This window comes from Chionomys nivalis, chromosome 12 (assembly GCF_950005125.1).
Source record: "Chionomys nivalis chromosome 12, mChiNiv1.1, whole genome shotgun sequence".
Classification (NCBI taxonomy): domain Eukaryota; kingdom Metazoa; phylum Chordata; class Mammalia; order Rodentia; family Cricetidae; genus Chionomys; species Chionomys nivalis.
In genome coordinates, this window is record NC_080097.1 from 36,547,892 (window position 1) to 36,566,568 (window position 18,677).

General features: G+C 43.4%; 1 protein-coding gene across 2 annotated transcripts in view; it reads right to left on the reverse strand.

Moving 5' to 3' along the window:
* The window catches only part of Enox1 (ecto-NOX disulfide-thiol exchanger 1), a 561,234-nt gene that overhangs the window by 13,023 nt on the left and 529,534 nt on the right, over positions 1-18,677 (reverse strand). For both annotated transcript variants that reach the window (XM_057786570.1, XM_057786569.1), the window contains exons 16-17: positions 8,185-8,287; positions 1,413-1,498 (exon numbers count right to left, since the gene is read on the reverse strand). In XM_057786570.1, coding sequence (XP_057642553.1) covers positions 1,413-1,498; positions 8,185-8,287 — 189 coding nt within the window. The remainder of the gene's footprint in view (positions 1-1,412; positions 1,499-8,184; positions 8,288-18,677) is intronic.

Below are 18,677 nucleotides of genomic sequence, written 5' to 3' on the forward strand. Positions count from 1 at the left end.
TGACCAAGTTAGGGTATGGCTTTCTGGGACCTGGAGAAAAACGGGTGCACAGTCCAGATGCTCTCTCTCTCTCTGTGGTCCCCTCGCAGCACAGCTGAGCTTGGACTTATTGTTCCTGTTTTGTGAGTTTTCCCCTTATAATAAAAAAAATTATATAATTGTTTTATCTTTCAGCTAGCCTGGTTATTTCCTGAATCGAGCTAACTTCTACAGTTTAGAAACAAGCACTCGATATAAATGGAATAGCGATTACTAATTCTTGGGAAGGGGTTAATGAGAGAGTAGCTGATAATTCACACTGCAGGAATTTAGGAAAATACCACTCTAAACTGCCCTAATCTGTACAATTAATATGTACGAACGGGAAACATTTAAAGCCTAAAATCGAACTCCTTTCGTCTTTCATAAAAAGGCACAAATATCCAACTAGAAACCACTAGCAGCTCCAGATGATTCCTCTCCAAGGAGGAATCTCAGGTCTACTTAAAGATCAAGCTGCTTTGTGGTCACGTGCAGGTAAAGTCATCCACAGCAAATGAGGACACTGCGTGGTGATGTAATCCTGTAATCCTTGCTAACCACCAACCCAGAGCTGCAGCTGAGCAGCTGGTCAAACAAGGTCCACAGCCTCTTCTTTGCCTGATGGTGGCGCTTCTCTTATTCTCACTGTCTTTAGGGCAATTTCCCCTGGCTCCCAGCGATCTTTCTGGTTATCTCATTAACTGCTGTGATCACCCCTCTTGTGGCTCTCCCTGCCAGCCCTGGTAAAGGGTGTGGCTTCGCCAACAGCAGCCCCTCTCAACTTTTCATTTTAACACAGAAATTGCACCTTTTCCCCTGGTCTCTTTGCATTTGTCCAAAACACTGCTAATTATCAATCGAGAAAGCCGAGCTTCAGGAAAACGGCATGGTGGTGTCTGATGCTGAGGGTGGCCCTGCTGACGGTAGCTCAATAGTTTTTATTTTTTAACACCCAGAATATAACGTTAAAAATGACTATTGATGGCATTTTCTTAAGCATCCCATCAGACCTTTAAGCTATTGACAATGACGGTCCCTCCATGTGAAGTCTCTAGCATGGACTCTTGTGTGGACATGGCCTAAGGGACCTGCCTCGCTAGGCACTCTCACATTCCTCCTGGTCTCCGAAACTTTCGGGGCCAATCTGGACATTCCAGTTTCTCCCAAGCTTTTCAAAGCACTTGGGCATCTTTTGACAGTGACAAGCCACTGTCACTTTGAATAACTGATTTCTCTTTATATAAAGACAAAAGCAAGGAGTTGACAGCTGCCTGCCAAAGCCCTGGGTTCTCCGAGAGGAGCTGCTATGTGCTCTAGACTGATGCTGCTCTCATGGTGTCCACCTGCAGCAAGCAGGCAACATGCAAAGTGCAATCAAAGAAACAATTTACCTTAGAGTCCAGCTGCTGCATGTATGACCACAGATACTCTATATTGGCTCCAAAAGGGTGAACGTGAAGAAACGTTGATATGATGCCTGAATGGAAAAAGACAAACACTGGAAGTTATTTGGGGGACAGTGGGAAGGCTCACTTAACGAAGGCCATCTAAACTCACAGACTTGGTCATTTCCAAAACCTCTCAGCCAGCCTCCAGTAACAGCACATCCCACAGACAGTAACGGTGACATGGCAAAGAGAATACACGCTCTCGTGGGATGGGGACGTCAGGGGTCAGCATGGCTAGACCCTGGGATGATGCACAGATGAACAGCGGTTTCTAAACCAAGAGCCCCGGAAGCAGTTCAGCCACCAAGTTCATGCTTGGCTTACCAATTGGAAACTGTAGTGTGGGGAAGATTAAATGATCTCTTTTCTCTCAGTGGACTTTGTGGTCTGAAAGTGGCCCAGACGGTTGTGTCAGGGATCACATCACGCTGCCTTGAGTGTCCTTGATAACAACAGCGGTGGTTATGAAAAGTGTGCAGTCCACACCCCAGTATTCTCTGTGCACCTCATACTGTGCTGCTTCCACAGACTGCGGCTGCGTGTGTGTGGGGGGGTAGGGGGAGCCTGTGCTCTGCCTTCTCGGCTGTGACACATAGGATCACTGCAAAGGTCTGGGAACAGGTACTCTGGTAGAAAGTCTTTCCATCACAGGACCCACCAGCAGGGCTGTCCCAGCTAATGGCTGGATAGCGGTGTCAGGGCCGAACCAAAAAGCGTGATCTTCCCGCCCTCACTGCTCCCAGGTCCAAAAGCAAAATAGTGAGGGAGTCAGCTCCGTAGACCGCGTCCTGCTTTTTGTGAAAAGGTCGAGCTTAGATGGACACTTTAAAGGCTTTATCAGGGTTGAGGTGTATTTCATCTCCTAGACTGTGTACTGTGAGAGCTGATGCTAGCGGGTCAAAGGTCACCTGCCTAAAATGCGCTCAGGGCCAGCACCGGCCAAGCAGGAGGCCATCCTACATTTGCAGGGGCCTTGAACTGACAAGGGATGGTGTTCGTTCTCTGTGATTTGCTGGATTTTCACGGGTGGGTGCCAGGCAGATTTCAGAGACCAGTTCCCGGCTTATCCTCAGGCTAAGGATAGAGAATTGCAGAGTCTAGCCGAGCACTCCTGATGACTGTCTTTGGAGGTTTGCTCATACGAGGTTTATGTGAGGATGGCGGGAACGTTACATCTCCAGCAACCTGAACTATCAGTATGCTCAGACTGACTGCTCGCCTTCTATCCTGAGTCCATGCAGATCTTTCTTTCTCTGGTCTACAGCTTTACAACATAAGAGGGACCATCACAGGTGAGGACGGTAATCTTAGCGTCTTTAAGTGACCACTGAGAAAATGCAGTTTCTATGTTCTGTGTGCTTGGTTTTCTCATTTCAAAAATCAGATTCAGGGGTGAGCAGCTTCGTAAATGAAGTCTCTATTGCTTCTTGAAAGGAACTGAGTTGTTCCCAGGAACAGAAAAGAAAGAGCTAAGCAGGTGGTATGTAGGTAACCGTGGCTGTGAATGTGTGCATACGATAGCCATGCCATGTCTACAAGACACATTTCACAGTCCTCCTCCCTGTCCCCTGGCTCTTACATGCTTTCTACCCCACCCCCACCCTCAGTGTGCCCCTTCTGCAGTGCTCCTGAGCCTCAGTATCGATAGATGTCCCCCACTTAGGCCTAGAACCCCATCTCTCACTCTCAGCACTCGGATCAGCTATGCATCTCCTCCACTGACTGCGGCTTACCGTGACAAGAGGCTTCTCTGGGCAAGACTGAGAGCAGCCCTGGACCAGGGATGTGAATATCTCGGTGCCAGCCCACACCCTGGCAGAGATGGGGCAGATGATTGACAGGCTCCACCCCTTACAGAGGAGAAATGAGTAGTACACAGCAGCGGAGGAGAGGCTGGGTAGATCTTAGTGCCCTGGCCACCGGTAGGTTTCTCATGCTCCACTGGGTGCCCCCCCCCCCCCACATATATAGGCAGCACAAACTGGATGAACTTAGAAAGGTATGCACACATGCAAAACAACAACAAAAATAATCTAAAAAACAGATATGAAGTTAGGAGGAGAATGTGTGTGTTGAGAATGTATGGGGGGAGTTAGAGGTAGGAAATTGGTGTGTCGATATGATATTTCATTGTGTGTATATGTATGTGTGTGTGTATATGTACACACATATTTGAAATTCTCAAGAATAAAGCAAAATAAAAAAGTTTCTCTTAAAAAAGAAGAAAAAGGAAGGGTGTTATAACTCCAAAGTTACTGAAAAGTGCCAACATGTCCCCATACGGACACTCCTGTCTGGCACTCTGGAAAAGCTTCCATGCTGGTGAGAGGAACCCTGGGAGGAACTGAGGTAGCCGAGCAGGTGGGCTCTGCTGCCCTGTCTATTTCTGTGAGTAGCAGCAGGCCTGTCTACTTAAAACCGTGTGCTTGGTAGTGCAAAACTCATTTGTGAGCCGACAATCTAAGTGGGATAAAAGGAGCAGATGTTGTCCTACTGGGGCTTTTTACGTGTCTCAGAGCCCTAAAAGCTACTTGAGAAAATGCAAGCCAGCTCAGTGTAAGGAACAGCAGATCCCATCTGGAAGGCTCATTCCAGCGGGCTACGTGAGAGCGTTCCGTCGGGACCATCCGTTTTATCCTTGTTTTGAGCCTCACTAAGACCTAGCTGGTAGTGTTTAAATCAACCAAACAGTGCTAGTACTGCCCCTCACAGCCACACAGTTTTGATGTTTCACTTTAAGTACTCTGTACCAAGGTGCTGGGCACGGCTCTGTGCAAGACAGAAAAAGGGCCATTTCCATGGATTGCCAGTCTAGATGACCAATACAGACGGGAGGCCCAAATATTATGAGTAAAGGAAATATTTTCATATGGTGATAAGCATGACCATGAGAAAGCCCATGACAGAACACAGGGTGTCCCCAGGGTTGGTGGAGCTATTTTACACAGACATGCACACACAGAATTGAAGCTATGATAATTGATGTGCCTTTGGTACCTTCCAGAAAAAGAAAGTATGATTCTGTTCCTGAAGTCACAACACATGTCACACACAGAATTTGGAGGAATCCGTCTAGATCTGACCTGGAAGTCTCCTCCCTGATGACCAGAAGAAGCCATGCAAGCCTCCAGGAAGACATGCATCTATATTCTATTCAGTTGTAATGTCACAAACCACACCAACGGCCAGCACAGCAAGATATTCTGAGAGACACGACAGTAACTGATAGCCTCTTATTAGGACTTAACACCCACTGATAGGAAGGAACTCAAGCCTGGCTCCAGTAATTTAGCCAAACACTTGTGGCTGGTGAGGACATGGGACCTAGAGGAGAACCCACATCTTGCCACTTTCCTAAGCCAGCGTCATTTCTAACTGTGTTGTAAATACTTATATCCTGCTATCGCAGCTAAGTGTAGCTCTCAGCCTCATCACGGAGCCTTCTTTTTTGCAGTAGACTAAAATAATTAGTCACACCTGGTTAAAATGAAGAGACCAGCTGACTGTGGGATAACTACCCCAGATTTACACATTAACGAGGCACCCTGCATATATAAGGCTCGCAAGCATCATGGGAGGTGGGGTGGGGTGAAGATTGCAAAAGCCAGAGGACCAAGATGACTGCTGCAAGGTGGATTCCTCAAACAAACCTAGAGGAAGATCTGGAAGGAGTTGGGGGTAAGAATGGGTGTGGGTATGATCGAGAGACACTGTATGGACAGCTCTAAGAATGAATAAAAATACTATTTATTTAAGAGTAAAAAAGGAGAAAGCGAGCTGAGCACAAGCATTTGTCTCTGTCTGCTTCTCGTCTGTGGGTACCACGTGATCATGCCTCATGCTCCTGCTGCTGTGTCTCTCATAATGGACTGTCACCTCAAAACTGTGAGCCCAAATAATCCTTTCTCCCTTAAGCCACTTGTATCAGGATACCTCACCATAATGCCATGGACAGTAACTAAGATGGTGGGGGCTTCTTAACAGAGGCAATGGCAGCCTTCCACAGGGGCCACTGCCCCGCTGGAAGATACTTCTCCATAATCCTTTTGGGGAGTCAGAAGGATTGCTCTCATTTAATTCTAAATTTTATAAGAATATAAATATGGCTATCTGGAAGGTGGGCTCTGGGAGGAAGTCATATCTTTTGCCATGCTATCACCAGAGGAAGGTAAAGTACCAATAGAGAATTGAAAGAAGGATTTAGTCATTTGTTTTGATCAAACACTACAGTCTCCAACATCCTTTATAGCAGAAAGGTTCACATATAGTGATTTGAGATGAGTTTATCCCTTGTTCTCTTTTACTGCAGTCCACCGTTTACAGGTAGGCTGGCTCCAAGACAGACCGTGAGGGGAATATTCAGTCTCTGCGCATGCTTTTATTGAAGATACCGACACCCTCATATTTTTCTTTCTATTACACTATAGTAGCTAATTTCTTTGTTCTGAGACTGAAGACATTAGCAAAGATAGAAAGCTATAAACTAAAACTCCCTGAATACTCCCATCAATGTACAGTAACTGGGGGCTGGAGAGATGGCTCAGCAGTTAAGATTGTATATTACAGAGGACCCAAGTTTGATTCCCAGCATCCATGTCAGGGAGCTCACCACTGCCTCTTACTTCAGCTTCCAAGGCATCTAGCTCCTCTGACCTCCATTGGTATTTGCATACATGCATACATATACACACAATTATGAATAATTTAGAATGTATAATAATTAAGCATATATTTAAAATTTTGTGAAAACTGACTAAAATGTGTGCATATAAACATGTGTAACCTACACACATATTTTATACACAGAACTATTCAGGAGACATCACAAGTAAAATGAATTCTCCAAGGAGAATATAAAATACAATAGGAGGCTGGTGTAGGAGGTTCTTCTGTTCATGTATTGCTTTCATTGGTTAATGAATAAAGAAACTGCTTTGGACCTGTAGGGCAGAACTTAGGTAGGCAGAGAGGACAGAACTGAATGGCTGGGAAGAAGGGCAGAGTGAGATGCCATGAGTCTCCGGCCTGAGATGGATGCTGGTTAGAATCTTGCCGGTAAGCAACAGTCACGTGGTGTTACACAGATTAATAAAAATGGGTTAAATTAAGATGTAAAAATTAGCCAATAAGAAACTAAAGCTAATGGGCCAAGCAGTGTTTTAATGAATACAGTTTCTGTGTGGTTATTTTGGGGGCTAAGCTAGCCAGGCGGCAGGGATAAACAAGGGGCCCTGCTCCTTGTAACAGGAGGCACCTCCAGTGAGAAGGAAATTAAAGTGGGGGCCTGCTGGTCCTAATTCCTCACACTTCTAGAAAGTTTTCTAGGGATCGTTTTGAGTTTTGTCATAGACCAGAGCATTGTGGGGGCAATAATCGCTTCTTAGTCATACAGAATAAAACGAACAGTTGTCAGAGTTGGAATTATTCTCGGAGGGGAGAAGAGGCCAGTTAGCAACTACATATGGGCTTGTTTTGAGTCTCTGGGAATGACAGCACATCAGCGTGTCTTTGGAGATGTGTGCATGGCATATTATTACAGCTGTATATCATCAGAGAGAGAGAGAGAAAAAATAATTGGTTTCCCTTGGAGTATCTCTAAGTTGATGTCATATTCAATAACCTCGTAGTTGAAAAATCTATATGTGATGGATGAAGTTTGGACTACCTCTTGAATTCCCCTGTGCCAGCTTCTGCAGGCCTCAGTGCACCCGTCATTTTCAGGTGAGAGCCGATGCAGTATTTAGAGGCTGTTGCATCTGCCAGATAATGACTTGGGGGAGAGAACAGTTTGCCGTGTGTGTGCTGTGGCTTCCATCCTCCCCATTGACCGACCACTCTGCAGAGGAGCCAGGCTGAACCTGGAACCCCACACTGCGGTCTCTGCCAAGGTGCAGCCTGGACCACGGTTATGTGTCACAGGTAAAGAGCAGCCCTTTCTTCTTGGGTTGGGAGGGGACTGTAAGGTGGGGTCCTAAGGGCATTACCAACACACCACCCCCAAGGACATTTCCCTGGGAGAGTAAGCATGCTGCCTGTACCAACTGGATAAAGATTTAAGAAACAAGAGTTCTGTCTCAGTACAGACAAAGAAAGAGCCAACCTGGCAGTATTTTTCAGGGCAAGAGGATATTGCCGTTAACTTTCTCACTCTTTCTCTTTATTAGGGCCAGCTTCTCTTGTTCGTTTGGCTAAATGGTCCACATGGATGTGGGAGTCTGGCTTAGACTCCCGATTATCTGAACAGCATTATTCTGGATACAGCAATTAATAATCAGCTTTATGCATCTGGCTTTGGGGCTGCCTTTGGGGTGCAGCCTCCGCTAAGGGGCTTACAGGCTCATCTCCAGGTTCAAAACTGCCTATAAATCTGGGTTGGCTTATGAACTTTTGGACAAGAACCAATCAGACCTCTTTTTAAATTTTAATATTCAGATTTATGACCCAAAAGATGCAAATTAACCTATTTTCTTGAACCTTGATTTCTGTCCAACAGCTACCTAATGTTCCCAGTTCCTGATGAGAGGAAGCTCAGCCAGTCTGCATGACACTCACTCGAAATGTGCATTGGGTAATCTTGACAAAGTAAGTCTGACCTCTGATTGGGAGGCTCTGCTGTTTCGATTGTCAGCATGGTGTAAGTGAATTACTAAAATACTGCCCAAGTTGGTTATCTGGGGATGATTTTGTAAATAGATAATAAAAAGAGACTTCTTACCTATCAACAGGGCCTCCTTCTCAGATTTTAAGCCTTGGCTTCTTTTTTCAGTATTGTTCTCTCGATCTTGGTTAACCAAGGCAACTGTCAATACATTGATTTCCTATAAAGTAGAAACACAAAAGCCATGTAGGTGTTTATGTAGATTCCATGCGTTTTAATAAAAAAAAAAAAAACACCGTTTCTTAAACTCTATGAAACAGACCATCACTTCCTCTTAGAACTGCAGATAAAATATTTTAATTATTTGTTCAATAGGCTCCAAACTGCTCCCATACAACCAAGATAGTCTCTCAGAGTAGTGAATTTGGCATTAAACTATCTTAGATTTTTTGGCAATTGAAAAAAATTAATAAACAAATCAAACACCTCTATTCACGAAGGCTGTGTATTTGTCTGTAGCCATGTTGGTATGTTTCATTCTAAACACGGCATTTGGGGGGAGGTGTCAAAGCTTGCACAAGACTGGCTGATTAGCCGGAGTGAACACAGACAACAGGATGGGCTTCAGAGGTGGAGGCAGAGCTGCAGGGGAGTTTTGAAGTTGAGAAGGAATGGATTCTTACGCACAAGAGGGGAAGGCAGGTGAGGCAAAGCCTGGGGAGAATTTTTTTTTAACTTAACCATAGGGAATTCAACAAGAGCTGTATATGCATGGCATGTTGAGAATGGGCTGTCTGGGATTATTTTTATGATTGTCTAAAAGTTAAAGATAGAGACAGATATTTAACTCATATCCTCCCAGTATTGATTTATGACTTGAAATAGAAAGCTTTGTAATGGAAATTTAATAGCCTATACATAGCATACATACTAGGGAAGCTGAGTCTTGTTGGAAGTTGCTAACTGAAGGGAGATCTGGCATAGTTGAATACACGCACCTTGTTCTCAACCTTGCCACGGGTGAGTGCCAAGGCAATGCAGAGAACATTGTATCCTGAGGTGAGTGGTTGAAGGAGAACGCTGGAAATCCGCAAGGAAGATTCCTGGACCCCCAAACACAATGAGGCATCAGAAGGACACCCTACAGAGTGGGGCAAACTACAGCTTTAACACTAGGTCCCTGGCTGGGAGGCAGGGGTACTCTGCTTTGTAGGGAAAAGGTAAGTGGTAAAGTGCCAGTCACCCAATCATAGAAGTGGGGAAAGCTTTAGAAATCTTTGCTCCTAAGAAAGGATTAAGAGCAGCTTGTGGGCTGTCTGGTTGCCCCAAAGAAGGAACATTGACTCTCCCCATGTCTAGATGCCAAGCAATCGAAAGAGTTACTGCTGGACACCATCTTATCTTAAAAGCCTTGAAACCTGTGTTTCTTCACAGGGTGTTCGGCAGGCCCTCAAAAATCCTATAGCTTTAGGACTAACAGACTGCCGGATCCCTAGGACAGAGTCCCACAAGGGGAGGTCTCCTCCTTGGGACTGCAGTGTGGACAGTCCCTGAATCAACCACACTTGTCTCTTCATCCATTTCCTATAGCTATAAATGCCAATGCTCTAGTGGTACCCATAGGTCCTGGGGATGGTCCCCTTCACATCATATACCATCAAGAACACAGGTAATAGCACCGTGAGCACAAATGCCATCTGAATACACTCCAGAGGGAAATCTCACAAGGCCCTACTCCTAGATAAAGAGCTACAGTAACTAATAGTTGTCGAGAGAGGAAGAATCAGTCATCTTTAGGGGTGAGCTCTCTGATAGGTTATCCATTTCCAGTGGTAAGCTCCAAATACACGCACCTATGGCAATACTACAGGGATTCTAGATTGTATTCATTATATGTATACCTATATGCAATGATTATAATTAAAAATGATGAGGAATTTGAGAGGGATGGGGGATGTGGGAGGAGCTGGAGGAGGAAAAGGGAGAAGCAGAAATGATGTAAAACATAGTAGCCATGTATGATAGACTCAAAAAATAAGAGTTATGCATTTTTCATCCTTTGTTAAAGATAATTAACACTTGAGATGGAAGAGCTTATTACTCCTCTCTGATTATTATGCATTGTATTCTTTTATCAAATCACCATATTGTACCCTATAAAGATGTATAAATACTATTAATAGGAAAAAGATGGATCTTAAGGAAAGGTCAGCATATTGAACAAGAGTGAAGGACACTCCTTCTGCTAGATGGTGAGAAATTAAAAATTGTTGAGAGCAATCTGAGAATTCAAAGAACACGAATCTCATCTAATGGTGTTCACATATGACAACCTCAGCACGTGCCAAGAAAAACAGAGCTTAATTTAACACATGACCTACTACTTTATAAAAATCACGAGTGAATAGAAAGTTCCAGGAATGAAGGTTCTCCTGCCAAACTTTGGTTGGTGATATTTGGTGAACGTTTCGGAGGCTCAGTTGAAGATGAAGCTTAGCTGCTAAAGACAGAATGGCCAAGGCCGAGTAAGGGGAGATTGTGGGCACAGAGTTAGAGGAACCACAGCGATAGGATGACAGGCAGAGCAAAGACATGGGTGACAAGAAGGTACCAAATGAGACCTGGGGATGCAGATCAAAACAAGACTATTTCTCTAGCATGTGAGGCTATAAGTTTAACCACAGTGCATGCACACGCATGCCCCCCCCCACACACAAAGAGGCAGGGGAGAGAGGGAGAGACAGAGAACGAGAGATCCCTTTGTGAAGAGGATTTAGGATGGTCTGAGGTTACAATTGGGCCAGCTGTGCATAAAATGTTATTCCTGATAAAAGATGCTACCTTTCCTTTTTAAAAGAGGATTTTAAAAATGTTTGTGTGTATATGTGCACACTTGGGTGCGGGCACTCACAAGGGCCAGAAGAGATTGTCAGATCTCCTGGAGCTGGAGTTACAAGCATTTGAAAGCTCAGATCCTCTGAAAGAGCAGCAAGTGCCCTGAACCACTGAGGTATCTTACCAGCCCAGAAACACTTTCAACTGTGACCTTTAGAACAGAGCCAACCTTAAAGTTTATGTGGGAATGGAACATTTGACAGAGTAATAGGGATACCAACAGAAATTCCCTGGGGGATGAAATAACACACACCGTTTTCATCTCGGGCTTTCTCAATTAGAGCAAAGAAGGACTATGTACATTTGGTCTTTCTGGGTTACCAGCTTCAAGGAGTCTGTGGATTTCTGTGCCTGGTATACACGAAGGACAAACAGGGACAGGCACTGGGCTTACAGGGCTGGGAAAGGAAGATTGCTAAGCAGAACACAGGCTGAGTCTCTATGAACATCTCCCAAGAGAGGATTAGGAAGAAAAGAGGTAGATGAACATTAACCAGGATGATGGTGATGGCTGCATTATAAAAGAATATTAGTGATGAACCTCCGAGCTAAGAGGAAAGAATGTCTTTGAGAGAGGGCGATATGTTCACAGCTTGGATAACAACTGAGGACAGATGAAATTACACACAAGAATTTAGCGGACAACAGGCCCACATTAATTGCTAAGACTGAGTGGTGTCCTGGGGCCAGTCTGAACAGGGAAGTGGACGATGGAGGGCAGCCAGCATGTCAGCAGCTGGCAGGGGATGGTCTTGTTCAGTACCTGTCCCCATCTCCAGTGCTGGAGTCATGAAGTAGAGTCATGGAACAGGGCCCCAACAAAAGCTACAGAGTAACACTGGCTACAACCCAGATAGAACTGAGACTTGTTCTGATAATGCTGTAGGTGTGGTCCAGTGAAGATGAAAGATAGGATTGTCTTTCCATGGAAACACGCCTTACTATTGGATATGACAGTGGCTATGGGGTGGATCCACCTCCCCATGTAGCATCCATACCCATCCAGAGGACCTGAGCCTGCCAGAGAGCTGGGACGTGGCAGATTCTTCAGCTTTGGGATGCTTCGGTTTATCTGAGTCTTCCAGAGGGGAGACTCTGCTAGAAAGTGGGACAGGACCCACCAAGTACACAGACTCTCAGGAGTGCTTGTAGCCTATGATCAATTGTCTCCAGGATCTCCAAAAGTGAATATGAGCATTGCCACAATTGTCACATGTGTCTATGCCTAATAACTAGAGACGTGGGTGGATACTATCATTAGTGAAGTAGACAGACTTGTGACCACTCAGGAGAGACCGTTGTCTAAGCTTCTACACTTAAGCCTGCCACGGGTATAATTCAAGGTCACGCAAGTATCCAGACAGACTAGTATGTATACCCCATGTTTTGCTAATGCTATCCTTATATGCCACATATTTTGCTAATGTTTGCTAGTGATAAAGTTAGTGTTAGTATATTTAAGTACTAGAAGTGATAGTAAACAGCTACTTTATATGCTATGTTTTCACCTGTTTCCACCTATTATAAAGGGGCTGTTTAGTTACTAATAATTATTGGTTCCTGATAAAAAGATAAGAATAATGTGATTAATCTGTGTTTACAGCAGTATTTTTTAATTGAAAAAGATAAACACAATTATTGCAAGTTTTGGGTACTCTACAAAATATAAAGTAAACACAGGCAATATTTGTAGGCTTAGTCAAGATTTACCTAGTTTCTAAACATATAGATCTAATATTTCTAAAAACAAAACAAAGGCCATAAACTTCCACCATCATGAAGATGAACGCTAATTAAATACACAGAAACAATACAGGAGACAACCCCCACACCCCAAACTAAAACTTTGTTGCAGTTGAGCTTTCTACTTTCAACCACTTAAAAAAAAAAATCTACAACACATACATACAATGCCACCTCTGTGCCAAGGATTCTGAGTTTTTAGGGAAACTGAGCACAAAATGACAGAGAAGTGACTCTTGGAACACAACAAGCAATTGTCACAAAAGGTCTATGAAACAGAAATGTTGGCAGGAGACACTGGAGAAGCAGGCAGACCCTGAAGAACAATGAAGGGTTTGCATTAGGCAGGACTGTACTCAAGGACACTGGGCCTCACGCAAACGAAAGGAATACAGAAACACAAAGTGGGGCCCTACAATAACAGTCGAGTCATCATCACCTCTTAACAATGAGGGTCAGATCTAAGCTAATAATGTTCAGGGCACAACAGGAGAAATATTTATAAGGTAGGATTAAAGAGACAATGTTGGGAATGAGTCAGGTGCCTGCCTGGTGAACAGGAAAACAGAGAAGTGCATAACTCCCAGAGATGATGGGCTCAGCTCCACCAATTCTGAACTCAAGGTTTTTGGGGCATCTTGTCAAAGGAGTTGAAAGGGAATGGGACAGGCAGGCTTTTTGTCTAAGAAGCAAAGCCCTCACACTTCTATGGGGCATTTGCAGCAAGACCCCTGAGACAGAGAGCTGCCCTGTTCATACTTGCCGTGGGCCAATTCCCCCAGCTCAGTGCTGCTTTCCTATAACGTGACCCAACGCATGGAGGGTATCCCTTCAGCTTCACTACGGGATGCGTGAGCATCTTTGTGAGGTCAAATGTCTGGTGAAGCCAGGATGACAGCATCACCTGATCTCAAGTAAACACTGTGAGAATGATGTCTCATGGAGACAAACCTTGATGTTGAACATTCAAGGTGACCATTCTCAAGGGTATCAGATGACATAAAATTTAAACCTCTAACTGTGAAAATCCTCTTAAGAAGAGACACAGACTTGAATTAAGCTACAAAGATCTCATTAGCTTTTGGATGAATTAAAGAATTTCTACCAAAAGCTCTAACAGAGATGTTAGAAAACAATAAGGTCTATACTGTCTACTTAGGGCAGTCTAACTTATCGAATGTGGGGAAATCACTTTTTTCAAAACACTGAATTACAAATTATGCATGGCTACCTTTTCTTAAAAGTTTCATCATCTGTATCACTAGTATAACTTTCTAGTTAATGCAAAAGGTCTTATCAAATGAGAGATTAATGTCAGAAGCATAAAATAATGAAGGCGCCTTATATGCTTACTCCGCTATATAGATATTCTTTCCTCAACAGAAGTGGCATGGACGATGTGCCGACGAGGCCTTCTAGAAATGATACCCAAGATCTGGGACGTTTCGAGTGGAGGTGAAAGCAGATTAAGCGTGGATGGTGGCAGAAGAGTGCAGGAGACTAATGGGGAAATGGTTAATGGACAAGGCTTGAAAAGCATCCGGAGAAAGGAACAGAAGAAAGGCTGTGTACAACTCAGCTGTGCCCGTGTTACACTAGCAGGGAAACAGAGCATGTTCTCTAGAGTAAGACAAAGGTGTTCTCTCTCTGTTCTTGCTCAATGAAATGAGTTTTTCACTTTCAGTCACTTCAAAAAATTATCACACACACACATACAGACACATGCACGCACACACACATGCACAGCCTATTCTATATGCTAGGGAATTCTAAGTTTTTAGGGACACTGAACATGAAGAGACACTGAACTTGGGATACAACAAGCAATTATTGCAAAGGTCTATGCAGCAGTCACATCGGTAGATGACACTGGAGAAATAGGTAGATCTTAGCACTGAAGCCTGAGTCAGAGAACTAATTTAAAAGAAAACAAATAGTGAAGGAAGAAGTCAGAGCAGCCCTATATGTGGATGATAAAACCCGATAATTTAAAGACTTGTGAGAATCCACTGGGAAGCTCTTAGGTCTGCCAAAGACACTGAACAAAGCTGCAGGACACAAATCAACAAGCAGAAATCAGTAGCTTGTCTATATACTTAGGACAAACACGCTGAGGGGAAAAACGGAAAACAATCCCACTCATAATTGTTTCAAAATCCTCATAGGAATAAACCCAAGGAGGTTTATTCAATGAAAAATGTAAAACATTGAAGGAAATAAAAACTGTAGACGACACTAGAAGGCAGGAAGGCCTCCTGTGCTCATCCTGTAAAAGTGCGTGTTCTGCTGATGGTGACTGAGAGGTTCAATCCATTCGCCATCCAAATCCCAAGACACCATTCACGTATGAGAGCACAATGTATCCCCAAAAGCCAAAGCAATTTTGAGCAGAACCAACAATGGTTGAGGCTATACTTGGTTTCAAATTTGATTGCACAACCACAGTGTGGTACTGGCACTAAAACAGAGAGATCAATAAAATAGAATTGGTGGCCCAGAACTACACTCCCATAGATATTTCCAGCTAATTCCTGACAAAGGTGTCAAAAACATACATTGGAGAAAAGACAGCCCCTTCTGATGATAGTGCTGCGAAAATTAGATATTTACATTAATAAGAATGAAACTAGATCTATATCTTTCACCATACACACACACACACACACACACACACACACACAATCAATTTGGAATGGATTAAATATCTTAATATAAGCTCTGAAACTGCTAAAGGGAAACAGACAAAATACCTCAGACATAGGAGAGTCAAGGATTTTTCTGGAAAGTAGTCTAACAAATAAGGATACAATGACCAGAATTAGCATAGGAATGTATAATACTGGGAAGTGCAAGCATAGCAATGGGAAGATTAACAGAGTGAAGAAACAGATTACAGAATGTGATTTGCTGAATGCCATCTAGAATATATGAAAACTAAAAAAATTAAGCCCCGAAGGGGAGAAAACAAATAACACAATCAACAATGAACAAATGAAAAGACACTAGAAACAAGATACATTAAAAATGCTCAGTATTTTTTGCCATCAAGGAAATGCAAATCAAAGCTACACAAAGATTTTATCACACCCAAATTATAATGGATAACACTGAAAAAACAAACAAAAACCCACCAACTTGGTAAGAAAAGCTTTTACACTGCTGGTGGGAATACAGACTAACGCTGAAACTATAAAAATCAGCATGGAGGTTCCTCAAAACAAAAGAAAACACCAATACCACCAACATCAAAGAACTAAAAATAAAACAAGTATATGATGTAGCTGGAGATACACCCAGAGCAGTCTAAGTCACTGCACTGTAGAGACTGCTCATCCATGTTCATGGAGACACTGTGCACGGTAGCTAAGTTACAGAACCACTCTAGGTTTCCATCAACAGAGGAATGGGTCAAATAGTGTGCAGAGCTAGGATTGTACCTGTTCTTTCCTTTGTTTTCGTTCCCTTCCATGTATGATAGTCCAGACATAACAAACTCTTTCATTTACTTAGTCCAGTGGTCTCTGTGTCTTTCTACTCTTGCTCCAGCACAACATCCTGCACATGTGGTGTCCACCAGCTGTAGAGATCACCTCACTACCTAGCGTCATAGTTCACCGGCACCCACAATCTAAGACCCTCTGAAGCAGTCCCCGTTACCTTCCTGACAGCTATGGTCTCATTCTTCTCGTCCTGGTGTATTAGACATGAGCAACGTTAAACCAGCTGCTTACTTCTATTACATGTAAGGTCCCAGCCTTTGTCCTGGGTTTTTACTTCCTCTTTACTGGCTTTTTTCTTTTACTCTGCTGGTCTATCGCCTCCATTTTCCTTCTTTGATACCCTAATATTGGTCTTTGCTAAAGTTCAGTCTGCACTTTTTCTTCTCCGTTCCCTTTCATCAAAGCTCTTCTATTTCATCCTCATGGGTTCAGTTGGGAGCAAGCCTAATTCTTTAAGCTGCTCATTATCAACTGACTGCTGGGTTTTGTTCCCTTGAACCGACCACTGCATGGCTCAGATTTAAAATGAGACGTGGCCACCAGGAGGTGGAGGAGCTACCACACACTCAGGCTTGCACCTCGACTCTTTCACTAATAACTTACTGGCACTTAGAAAAATCACTGACCAGCTCCAAGTCTCAGTAACAGGAAGCTACTTGTCTAAAATGTGGGTGCTGGGTATAACTTGTATCTTTATGCTTCATGGAATCTCATCATGTACTTAATGAAAAAAAAAAAAACCCGAACCCAAGTCCTTCTGAATGTTCTTCTATAAAGTTTATAATTCCCACAGCAGCTACCAGTAGCCATTAGTTTCACAGATAGGGTAGGACTTCCTGAACCCTTCTCTCCTCACCCCTGCTGTGATTCTGGCTGGTTTGCTCTTGCGCATCTTACACAGGTGGTCCCGCTGCTGTGAGCTCATGTGTGCAATTGTAAAACTGTTTTGATACAGACATCAGCTCTCTCTGGCTCTTATAATCTCTCCATCACCTCTTTGTGATGATCCCTGGGCCTCGGGGTGAGGGAGTGTGATACAGAGGTCTGCCTCGAACTGTGCACTCAAGTCCTTTATTAGTTATGTGTTGACCAGGTATAGGTTTCTGAATTAATCACCATCTACTGCAAAAAGAAACTTCTGTGATGAAGGTTCAGAGATGACCTAATCTATAAGTATACAGATAAGAACCCAGGGGGAAGTTGATTGTTATGTTTATTTAAGAGAACAGTAGCACTACAACCTCCTCTATGGTTTATGACCTAGCGGGCCCTGGGTTCCTGGCCCAGTTAGCAGTTCCAGGCATGGGTTTCGTCTTGTGGAGCCAATCAGTAAGCAGTTGATTAATCCCATAACGTGTGTGCTACTATTACGCCAGTGGGGCATATATTGTCAGTTTGGTCATTATGGCAGTTCCCAGGTGGGTAAAACTGTGATCACTCAGAAGCAATGAGAGAACATTCCAGCACTGTGAAAGCTAGCTAGTAGAAATGAAGTTTTCAGGTTGGTAACAGCTTGGTGGTTTTCTGTTTCCTAGGGTTCTTAGAATGTTCTCTTTTCTCTTTGTTCTGCTACTTCTAAGTTAAATACTTTTGTACAGAGCGCAAGTCCCATATGTCCCAAAGGAACTTGTTTCTTGCAAACTTTCATTATCTGGAAACTACTTCCATGCCACGGATGTGGCAATTGACCACTTAAACATTTGAGGAGAATTGGCTTCCATCTCTAGTTGTTTCTTCAACACACTTTTAGTGCAATTGCCGTATCTAAGTGAGTGAGCCCACTCGGTTGAGTGGAAGCTGTGGTCTAATTCTGTCACCATGATCTACACACTGGGTAGCTTCAGGTAGAGCATTGCTTTAAACCTTAGCTTTCTCTTATGCAAAACAAGGACACCACTCTGGTTGCTGTGGGAACCAGATTGGAAAACTGTACGCCTCTGAGTGCATTGTAATGCATCATTATTCACTTTTATTATCTATGGAACTGACAGGATATGGAATATGCGTCTAATCTGATGCCATGCAAAAATACACTGTTAGATTTTCCCTGCAATCTTATAAAAATAGGTGTACAAAAATGTTAACTGTGTTGGGTTTGGACAGTGGATATTTTCAAAATTCCTGTGGCAATTTGGTATACTGTTATCCTTATGATTTAAAAGGAAATGAAGAGAAATCAACAACATGCAAACTTCACTTTGAAGACCTCTATGAAAGCATCTGCCAAAGTTAAACATCTCATTAAGTAATATACTGAGTAATATTCCAGATACTCACACCTTCAAAATAGAGACCACCGTCCTATGACACCTCCTAAGGCCCTCTAGAGGACACTGTCCATGGCGGCTTGTACATGAAGAATGGGCCAATCAATGAGGTCTATGTGGTAGAAGTTCATGGTTGTCTCTGACTCTGCCAACATAACAGGATGAGAGTCACCCTCTTTCTCTGTCGTACTTGCCCTATGGCCTT